This window comes from Leptonychotes weddellii, chromosome 12 (genome assembly GCF_054177405.1).
Source record: "Leptonychotes weddellii isolate Sample4059 chromosome 12, ASM5417740v2, whole genome shotgun sequence".
NCBI lineage: Eukaryota > Metazoa > Chordata > Mammalia > Carnivora > Phocidae > Leptonychotes > Leptonychotes weddellii.
The window spans coordinates 16,043,499-16,054,749 of record NC_138380.1 but is presented as its reverse complement, the minus strand read 5'-3'; the positions used below and the strand labels follow the sequence as shown (position 1 = coordinate 16,054,749).

The following is an 11,251-nucleotide window of genomic DNA, read 5'->3' as shown; positions in this document are numbered from 1 at the left end:
TGTCAAGCGTGTTAGTCATGTTGTCCAAACATTCTGTATCCTTACTGATTTTTTTTGTTCCATATCTGCTATTGAGAAAGGCATGTGAAAATCTCCCTGTATGATTATGGATTTGCCTATTTTTCCTTGTAATTCTGTTAATTTTGCTTTCCATATTTTAAGATCATGTTTTAGGTGCATGTGCAAGTCTAGAATCATTAAAGCTTCCTAGTAAACTGAATGTTTTAGCATTATGAAGTAATCCCCTATTTGCATAGCACATTTTTTTTCCTTAAAGTTTGTTTTTTCTATTCTTAATATTGCTACAGTGGCTTTCTTTTGGTTAACACTTGCATGACATAACTTTTTCCACCCCTTTACTTTCAGCCTTTATGTAGCCTTTAGTTTTAGATGCATGTCTTTGAAAATCATAGACATTATAAAATCATAATCATCAGGTTTTAATCCAGTCTGATCATCTTTGAGTTTTACCTGGATTATTTAGGCCTTTTATAATTAATGTAATTACTGATATTCTCTCATTTAAATAGCATCCTAGTTATGTGCCACCTGTTCAATGTACGTTTTCTCTCTTGCTTTTACGCCAGGGCTACTTCTGCTTCAAAGCGTACAGTGATCTACAAGAGGCAGCTGAGAGGCTGAGCTAGACTTTTGGCAACCCAGTGGGGCTAGAGGAAAAAAGAATATTCTGTCTGTCAAAGATGAGGATTTGTTAAACTACTCCCCATTTATGGGTCTACAAAGAGCTGACTCCCGAAAGTAAGGGTGAGCTTAAAAGAATCTGGTCCTTACACAAACTGGCACCTTCCTTAACCTGGGGGAAAACTGCATTATTCTAGTGGGGAGATAAATGATAAATGATAGACATGAAAAGTTACAAAATACTGAGTAACAATTCAAGAATTTAAGAGAAAATATCACAAGCCTCTAGTACATAACTGTCAAAGAATTATGTAGTACATGATTGTCAGTGTTTAGAGGGAGGAGAAAATATTTCATTTTGGGGTAATCAGAGAAAAAAAAATGTCTTATATTTTGTACACCCAGCGGTATACCCAGTGCACCACCCATAATGGTGCTTGGTAAGTGGTATGATGATTTCATGAGCAACCCAATTTATAAACGCTCTGCCAGATGTACTGCTGTCAGGTTTTGTAGTAGAGTTTTTAGAGTTCTGAGAGGTTTATTTGTTTTGTAACATTTTTGTTGCCAGATTTATAATTACTGTATCACCTCAGTCCTGCACTTCAGCTCCATGAGGATGGTTGGCCACTTGCTTTACTCTAATACAGATTTGTTAGCAGAGTTTTGTCAAGGTATGCTTTTAGTGATATTGGCTTTTGCTACCTTGAAATAGGATTTCCAAAAAATGTCTCATTAAAATAGGTTGTAGAAGGCCCAACTGGTCATTTCTGCCTGGATAAAGAACATTCATTCAATAAACTCTTACGGAATGTACTAAAAAGAACTATAATCATACAGAACACAAGATTAATTTCTTAGCTTGTTTTTAACTTTACCTGGCTTTCTTCCATGCAAACCTACTTTTCTTAGAACAGATGCTGTATTTTGTATGTCTGGTGCCTGCCAAGTTTAGCAACACAGGTGCTTTGAGTTTTTTCAGATGATGGAAATCCACTGTCCTAAGTGCACTGGGGTTTCTAAATCCTTGGTGAACATCAGAATCAATGGTAGAAATCATGGAACTATGTAGGTTCCAGTCCCAGGAGATTCTTATTCAGTAGGTCTAGAGTTGAGTTGTATAATACCCCTTTGTTATTCAAATACCTAATTGTAAAATGCAGATTCAGATACAGAAGGAGTGGGAGGGGCTTAAGATTCTGCATTTCTAATAGGTTCCCCGGTGATGCTTCATTGGCTACTGCTGCATTGGGGAACACATTTCAAGTAGCAAGGTCTCACTCTAGGCTCTGTGTGGAAATGTGCACTCCAACGATCCTCACTGAAAACAGAATGAGATCACTTGCTATGATAGAACAATGGTGCTTTATATATAAACTGTCTTAATCCTTACATCAATTTTAGCAGATAGGTGCTGTTACTCTCTCCATTTTATAAGGAAACTGAGACCCAGAGAGGTTAAGTAACTTACCCAAGGTCATACAGCTAAGTATTCTGGTTCCAGAGTCTGCACTCTTAACCCCCTGGTCCCATGGGTCAGCAGCATTAGCTGATTATAGACAGGTTCCATTTTCTCCAAGAATACGTCTTGGAAACTGACAGCCCTTATGACCACCAGGACTGTGTTTCCAATTAGTTGCTGAATATTTTCACCCAAAATCTCTCCAGAAGATACAATGTACATTCTGATCTGTGCTCACATGTTGTCCCTTACCTAATATATCAGCCTTATTCTTTTTTCCCCTTCCTAAGTTCACTGAAACCGAGTGCGAGTCCACCTCATCTAAGAAAACTTACCCCAGCACACCCACGTTTATCTGAACCTTTATTCTTGTTAATGATTTAGTACGCCTGTAGAGTGCCTGCCTTGTGACCATCAGGCACCGGACTAGGCAACCAGAATGCAAAGAGGAGGCTCAGACCTTCCCTTCCAAAGGCTCAGAAACTATTAGAGAAAACTAGATGTTGAGATCACTCTCTGGTGAATCCTAAGCAGAGATTTGCACCAAGTGTTGTAGTTGCACAGCGGAAGAAACCTCAACTCAAAAGGGCCTGCCTGCTCCACCAGAGTGCACGTACCTCCAGGTCTTACACCACCTTGCACCCTTGGTTCTCAGCACTCTACCTTTCACATGCTAAACACTCAGCACATTTTTTATACATATTTTTTGAAGACCTACAGATACCCATCAACATTAGGCACTAGAGATACGAAAGATAACTAAAAGCCCAGCCCCCTGCCCTTAAGGGGCTTTGATATTAAATAGTAGGACACAGAAATGAGTAGACTAAATGCAGTAGAGTGTCGATATTGTGACAGGGGTGCATTAAGGGGCATAACAGAGGCCTGGAGGACAGAGTTGTCTAAAAGAAATTCAAAAGGGTACTTCTGGGACAAAGGTGGCCAATGGCTCCTAAGAAGGCCAGGTGGGTGGCATTAACATGCTTCAGTTCAAGCTCTGCTATTAAGTTTTATAGCCTGAAAAACGATTTGGTCAGCATCCAGAGAAGGAACCTATTTTTTTTTTCTTTTATGGCTGTACTAGTAAATTAACCAAGCTCAGAAACCCAATATACTACGTAAAGTCAGAATGGCAGCACACTAGTTTGCAATGAGAAATTGCTCTCATGAGAACACTGGGCTTCTGTGAGCAGCAGCATCTTTCTGTGAGCTAAGGTGCTATTTCTGAGAGAGGGGGCATCCAGGAGAATCCCTGAGGACTAGAGGTGTCTGACTGAAGGGGAGCCTGGCATTTTGTTTCCTGTTGGATGGCTGCCTAGCCAGCAGTTGGCTAATTTGTCTCCATGCTCCCTAGCTCACAGAAAAGCGAATTGAAAAAAACAGGCCAGATAGGACAGCACTGTGCCAATGTATAGTAGACAGATAGGTCCCATATGTTCCCACCAGTCCTAGAGCTGCTTGTGAAGATGACACTGGGTCAGGGGTGACACTCTGTCATCATGCAGGGATCACCACAGCAAGGCAAGTAGATGCCCAGGTATCAGAGTGGTATGGTATCATCATCACCAGTTGGAGGTCTGCTGGTCAAATGTTAACGACAGCTAACATTTTATTGGGTCTTTCCCATATTCCAGGCACTTTCTAAGCACTTTACATGTTATTCACTCATTTAAGCCTCACCACAACCCTACAAGATAGGCACCACACATCTCTCTTGACTTACGATAGGGTCACACCCCAATAAACCCACTGTAAGTTGAAAAGATCCTAAGTCAAAAATGCATTTAATACACCTAACCAACTAAACATCATAGCTTAGCCTAGCCTGCCTTAAACGTATATTAGCCTACGCTGATATTAGCCTACAGTTGGGCAAATTATCTAACAAAGCCTATTTGATAATAAAGTGTTGAATATCTCATATAACTTGTTGAAATTTTTTTAAAGATTTTATTTATTTATTTGACAGAGATACAGCGAGAGAGGGAACACAAGCAGGGGGAGTGGGAGAGGGAGAAGCAGGCTTCCCGCTGAGCAAGGAGCCTGATGTGGGGCTCGATCCCAGGACCCTGGGATCATGACCTGAGCCGAAGGCAGATGCTTACTGACTGAGTCACCCAAGCGTCCCTAATTTATTGAATATTGTACTGAAAGTGAAAAAACAGAAGGGTTGTAAGTATATTAGTTGTTTGTCCTCATGATTGCGTGGCTGACTGGGAGCTGTGGCACCCTACCATACTGCCCAGCATTCTGAGAGAGGATCATCCTGCATGTGGCTAACCCAGGAAAAGATCCAAAGTCAAAATTCCAAGTATGGTTTCTACGGAATTCATATTGCTTTTACAATTCATACCATTGTAAAATTGAAAAATCGTAAGTTGAACCAGCATAAGTTGGGGACCTCCGTAGTACTGTATTATCCACACCCTACATGTAAATAAACTGAGGCACAGAGAAGTTAAAGAATTTGCTCAAGGGGCGCCTGGATGGCTCAGTCTTAAGGTTAAGTGTCTGACTCTTGATTTCAGCTCAGGTCATGATCTCAAGGTCGTGAGATCAAGCCCCGAGTTGGAGCCTGCTTGGGATTCTCTCTCTCTCCCTCTTCCTCTGTCCCTTCCCGCATGCGCACACACACTCTCTCTCTAAAAAATAAATAAATAAATAAATAATAAAATAAAATAAGATAGACTTAAGATCATACAGCTATTAAGTGGCAGAATATTTAAGCCCAGGCAGTTGGCCTCTGAGCCAACACTCCTCACAAGGATTCCCCACAGTCTCTCACAAGAGATTGTTACTGCCTTGAAGAAAGGCTTCGAGCTTGCCTTGAAGAAAGTTCCGAGTCACCACCCTCATGAAGCCCACAAAGAGCAAGAACAGCACTTGAGACCAACTGTGTAGACTACAATTTGGCCCAGTTAAAGAGACTTTTGCCCTTTTCCTCCCCAACCCCTGCTCATCCTAACATAACAAGGACTGGCACGTAGAAGGAAGCCAGGATGAATGCAAATAGCAAAACACCAACTCACTCCCACTTCCCAAGCCACCAAAGCTAGGGGTAGATCTAGGCTGTCTGGAGGGTAAGGAGGAAGAAGGCTTTGATTCCAGTTTGAAACTGACATTTAAAATGTACTTGATACCAAATTTCAGAGTAAAATCTTAAAAACCAAAAGTTTTAGTGTTTTAGTAGCTGAAAGTGGCTAGAAAGTTGTGGAATCTGGCAACATGTCCTCCGTGGGAAAGGGGACTTCATTGTTGCACAGTTCAGGGGCAGGTATTTGGTGAGGGTTGCCAGCGGGGAGGACCATTTCATGGTTTTTGTCATGAGACTTCACACTGAACATTCTTTCTCTTTTGAGGTGATTTATCCTCTCCATTATTTGTTAGGTAGGCAGGGGGCATTCTTACTAACCTCATTTCCAAGTGTTTAGGAGAATAATGCTTCACTGTAGTCCCCCGATTTAGACACATTATACAAACTAACAATACAAACTACTTGTACCAGTGATAGAGGGATTAGAAAGGACTTCACTATGGGGATGACCCTTGAGCTGAGTCTTGGTTAGTTAATTGGCTGAGACAAGTCTCAAGGTTTGAGGGGCTCCTGGGTGGCTCGGTCAGTTAAGCATCCAACTCTTGATTTGGGCTCAGGTCATGATCTCAGGGTCCTGGGATCAAGCCCCTCGGCAGGGTCCTGGGATCAAGCCCCTCGGCGGGCTCCAAGCTCAGCGGGGAGTCTGCTTGGGATTCTTTTCTCCCTCTCCCTCTGCCCCTCCCCACCATGCACATTCTCTCTTTCTCTCTCTTTCAAAATAAATAAATCTTTTTAAAAAATCTCAAGGTTTAGGGGCGCCTGGGTGGCTCAGTCGTTAAGCGTCTGCCTTCGGTTCAGGTCATGATCCCAGGGTCCTGGGACCGAGCCCCATATCGGGCTCCCTGCTCAGCAGGAAGCCTCTTTCTCCCTCTCCCACTCCCCCTGCTTGTGTTCCCTCTCTCTGTCAGATAAATAAATAAAATCTACAAAAAAAAAAAAACCCAAGGTTTGAACTTGGAAACAGTTTGAGAGGTTTGACCCTATAGCAGGACATTCTAGACCCAGCTAGTCTGAGGAAAGCCAAGATGGGTATACTAGAGGACAGCAGGACTCCTAGAACCTACTATGGCTTCCTCAGCCAAACTGTGACAAGACCTCGACAGCCACATAACCACTAAATTCTGTGATGTCATAAATAACTCTGATTGCCCTAGTCACTGTATTTAAGTCTCTGCTCAACAAAGTCCAAGTGATATACTTACACAAAATAACTTACATTCCTAACACAACTTACATTTGGGCATGTTGCTAAAGTAAATTTTCCTCCTGATTCCCACACTAGTCATTGTGCTCTTTGGAGTATTGTTTTGGTTTTCCTTTTCCTCTTTTCTTACTTTTATTATAATGCCTTTTATACTGCAGGCTTAGACTAAATAAAGTCACAAAAAAATAGGACAAGGGAAAGTTGCTGCTGAAGTAAAGTTGCCTTGTCAAGAAGCCAAAGCTGTGTATATAAGGAGTCTGTCCTGTGAACTGCTCAGATAAGATAATAGGGAAGGGAAACAAAAACTCAGATCGACGAAGTCCTTCGGAGAAACTTACTCCAGGCCTTACTTCCGCTCTAACTTAAAGACAAAGAATTTTTACTATATACTACCATCTGAAATACAGTAAGTTAAAAAAAAAAAGTTCAAAAGAAGCAGGTACTTAAGGAAACAACTTAAAATTTACTTACGAAGGAAATCCTAATGAAATTTTCCTAAAAATGATACTCCAGTTAAGCTTCACCTAAACAGTACAGCCTAGTAAAATTCATAAACTGGTCTTCTCTCAGAGCCTTTGTACTTGCTGCTTTCCCCGCCTAGCAAGGTCTTCCCTGGACATAAACATGGCTCATCCTTTTGCTTCTGTCTCTGCTCAAATGCCTCCTGGTCACAGAGGCTTCCCTGGACACCCTATCAAAAGAGGTACCCTGCGACACCTGGCTCCTCAGTAGAGCATGCGACTCTTGATCTCAGGGTCGTGAGCTCAAGCCCCATGTTGGGTGTAGAGTTTACTTTAAAAAGGGGTGGGGGAGGCTCCTTGGTGGCTCAGTCGGGTTAAGCGTCTTGACTTTTAGTTTCATCTCAGGTCATGATCTCAGGGTCTTGGGATTGAGACCCACATCAGGCTCTGCACTCAGCACAGAGTCTGCTTTTCTCTCTCCCTCTCCCTCTGCCCCTTCCCTCTCCTCCCTTGAATAAATAAATAAATCTTTAAAAAAGAGAGAGAGAGGGAGGGAGGGTGGGAAGGAATGAGCGTTACCCCTACCAAGGCCCACCCACCTGGAGTACTTCCCAGGCTCTTTATTTTTCTCTTCTTTATTTCTCTCCATAGCAATCATCATCACCTGAGTGGGGTTTTGTTTTTTTTGTTGTTGTTTTTCTTTTTTTCCCATTGGTTTGTCTGTCTTCTCCCATAACCTCCCTGAGGAATGTCTGTTTGGTTTCCTCCAATAGCCTTACAGGGGAACAATCCCTGCCAAGTAGTAGGCATTCAATAAAAATTAGTTGAAATAATGAAAGAATAAATGATCATGATTTTCAAAGTTTTGTTGAATTACTATTTATTTATGCACTGAAATAATTTTTCTCTATAGGAGTACTTGAAATATGATCATGTAAATATTTAGACTAAAAATCATGAGACTTAAGCCCCACCTCTGCCTTTGATTTCTTATGTAACCTGGTTAGCTAATTTCTTGGAGCTTCTTCACCTTATGTATCTGACACCCTATGGGTTGCAACCCTGACTCTAAAATCCAACAGAAAAATAGATTCCATATTTAAATATTCTCTGTGTATGTCACCTTTTTGTTGCATATGTATGGCATAAAACATAGTACAGCTATAAAAGGCACCTGATGGGGTTCAGAATTAACATCCACAAAATGTGCCACTTGGCATGCAGATTATTTGAAGCTGAAGACAATCTAGGCCCAAAGACTCAGGAAGAGCTTTTTATCTCCCCCTTAACTGCCTCTAAGAATTTAGAAGGAGGGCCTGATCCAGGAAAACAGCTATCACCGGAGAGAACTACAAAGAGTATGGGCTAGGTGCAGCAAGCCAGAAGGAGCTTGGCAAGGGCATGTTTTTGTTCAAATTCCTCTCTGTGTCCCCTGTCTCTGCATGGCATGGCATGGCAAAACATTTGTTTACCAAACATTTGCTCTTCCCACCTTCCTGTGAATTGTCTTCCTTCCCTTTGAAGCCCCAGGCCCCACCTTCTCTTTAGTTCAGGGTAGCATATGAGCCTCAGTTGCCTGTCTTGGAGGCTCTCATGTCCTTGTGAGGTGTCCATACATAAGAAATTAAACTTATTTTTCTCCTATGAATCTCATCAATTTAATGAATATACCAGCCAAAAGAACTCAGAAAGACAGAGTAAACATTTTTCCTCCCATACACACCAAACAGCTCAAGACTTTTTTTCAGCTACACTTGGAAAGCTGTTTCAAATATGTTAAATTATCAACCAGACGTAAAGGCCAGGGGGAAATCAAGATGATTTCAGGAATAATGTCTTTAAGTCTCTTATGGACCAGAATGTCTAAGTCCGTTATGGGAAGAACGTATTTAATTAGATAAGACAATACATGTAAAGTGATGTACGTAGCGCCTCGGAAGGTAACAGGTGTTCAATACATTTGCTAACAATTATGCTACTTAAAGAATCTCTGAGCTGACAAGAATTTTGAGTATTGTCTATCACTCGATTATCAAGTATTTAGAGAGAAGTTTCGTTTTTTGAATAAAGATGATTATAGTCACACAATCGTGCAGAATGCCCCCCAGTGTGGGTACAAATGAAGACCAACAAAGCCCAAGTTTTAACCAGTAAGCTCTGTTGCCTCCTCGGAGAAAGGACATGACAAACACCCGACGGGCAGAACCTGAGGGACAAAGCCCTGCTCCGTCTTCCCCACTCCTAAATTTTCCCGCCAGGCCCCGCGCTCCACCCTAATGCAGCTGCGGATTCTCTCCGCCCCCAGCTCCTCAGCCCCTAGTTCCCGTCATCCCCTGGGCTCTCCCCTTCCCCGGCCGAAATCCCGCGTGGGCTCTTTTCCTCCGCGCTGGTCGCTAGGTGATTCCCGAGGACTGTCGGAAGTCTCGCGACGGGGGGTCCCGTTGCCCTGGAAACGAGTGGCCTCGCCTCTTGCGGGGCGAAGGGCGTGGCTGGGGCTGTTAAACTACAGCGGCGTTGCTTCCAGCTACTAGACTGTAGGTGTCTCCGGTAGGACGGCTGCTCCCCCCAGGGAACGGACGACTGGCCAGGCCAGAGGACTCGGGGCGGGGACGAGGGCCCGGCCAAGGCGGTCGAGAGGGGAAAGACATCGCAGACGGGACGCCCCCTGGGGGAAGCGAGCGCGCCTGGAAGACCGCGCGTTCCAGAAAATGAGCTCCTTCCCATACTGCCGCGTCCAGAAGTGAGGGTGGGAGGAACACCTTGCCGACACCACTTGTGGCTTAAAAGGCCCCAGTCCTCCCCACCTAGAAAGTGACCGTGCCTGCCCGCAGACCTGCCCGGCGCGGCTGGGCTTGGAAGCGTCTGCTTTTGCCTCTTCTGCCGCCGACGTGGAAGCTACCCAGGAAGCGCCCATTAGATAATCTGCGTGTGTGGCTTTCTTGAAGCCCAGGTTTTACATTACAGCAGGTCAGCACGCTGGTGTGCCGCCTGTGTTCGTGTAAGGAAATAGAATCAGGATTTATGCCAAGGTTTCCAAATTTGGAATTGTGGTGATCCCCAGATTGAGACTTAAGTCTCTTAATACTGGAGAGGTCTTCCCTCTTGCATTAGTAGTTATTTGCTCTGTGTAGAGAGGAGCATAAACCAATAGATTGGAAACTGGCAAATTCCTTTGGTCTCTCAAAAATAATAGAATCTTAGCAAGGAATTTCTGTTACTCCATTGTCTTAATAACCACTTGGGAGGATGCTTGCATGGGAGGAGTAGTGGTCATGGCCAATATAACCTTCTGATAGCTATTGAGATTTAAGTAAGAATAATTGAATATTAGAGACAGTATCTACAGAATATTAACCAAAATATAAAGAGAAAAGTGTATTGTAGTCATTTGAGCTTTTGGTCAATTGAAAATTAAGCAGAAAAAAATTTAAACTATGTTGTTAGATTTCATTGCCTAAGTAAGTAACTATAATTTTTCTTTCATTCGTGATCTTTTTAAATGCCTCAGGATCATTCTGAACTTGCTATGCCCTGTGGTAATGTAAATACAGGATGTAAATGATTTGGCTGTGTAGCCTGGAGATTTCTTTTTTCAATTAAATTATTTACTTGATTAGTCTTTTATTGTGATTTTTGTCTCTTTCATGGAAATGGAAAATTTCTTCAAATCTTTGAAGCTGAATGTGTAATTAGCTGTGTCCTAATTAATTTAGCTTTTAGAGAAGCCTGTTGTCACTGTTAATTAAACACAATTGGATATATCTGGGGTTACTCATTTAATGTAATAAACACCTTCAAGTTAAACAGAAAACTGTCAAATAAGTTGCTTAGAAATTGTTTTACAGCCTACCTACATAATAAAAGAAATTTCAAGCCAGATATTGGAAGAAATGTCAGAAGATTCAGAAAAGGAAGACTATTCAGACAGAACAATCAGTGATGATGAATCCGTATGTTTTTTTTTCAACTTTATCCCACTTAATTTCAGATAAAACTTGTGTTATAAATTCCCAGTAAAAATATTATAAAATCAGTTGGTTGTAAAAATCAATTGATGTTTAAACCACTTGTCACTGAAGTTGGAAAATAATTTGAAAGCCAAGATACTACTATGTGCAGTATGCCTTATCTAGAAAGAGAACCTATATTGATATTTTTGAGAAAATATTTTGGCTAAGATTCTTCTGAGTTTTACTTAACAGTGTGTATTAAATCATTACTAAGGTTTTATTTTTATAATTCATGTTCACTTATATGTATTCTGTTATATCATAATATGTATCGTAATACTGGATCCCCTGTGTTCTAAACCTGGGTATCACCATAATAGGTTTAATGTGGCTCTGATGTAACAAAGGAAAGGACATGGAGGAAGAAAAAGGGAAAAA

At 41.9% G+C, this 11,251-nt stretch overlaps 1 protein-coding gene and 1 long non-coding RNA gene across 13 annotated transcripts in view; one reads left to right on the top strand and one right to left on the bottom strand.

Annotated features, from left to right (window-relative positions):
- LOC115939361 (uncharacterized) overlaps window positions 1-11,251 on the bottom strand; it is a 203,532-nt gene that overhangs the window by 125,850 nt on the left and 66,431 nt on the right. The gene's annotated exons all lie outside the window — the stretch shown is intronic.
- The window catches only part of AGBL3 (AGBL carboxypeptidase 3), a 62,058-nt gene continuing 53,502 nt past the window's right edge, over window positions 2,696-11,251 (top strand). Inside the window, exons 1-2 of one of the 5 annotated variants that reach the window (XM_081800058.1) lie at window positions 2,702-9,830; window positions 10,709-10,813. In XM_081800058.1, coding sequence (XP_081656184.1) covers window positions 10,754-10,813 — 60 coding nt within the window. In that variant the 5' untranslated portion in view covers window positions 2,702-9,830; window positions 10,709-10,753. Of the gene's footprint in view, window positions 10,814-11,251 lie in introns of all 5 variants that reach the window. The other 4 variants (XM_081800065.1, XM_081800059.1, XM_081800063.1 and 1 more) reach the window with 4 other exon arrangements.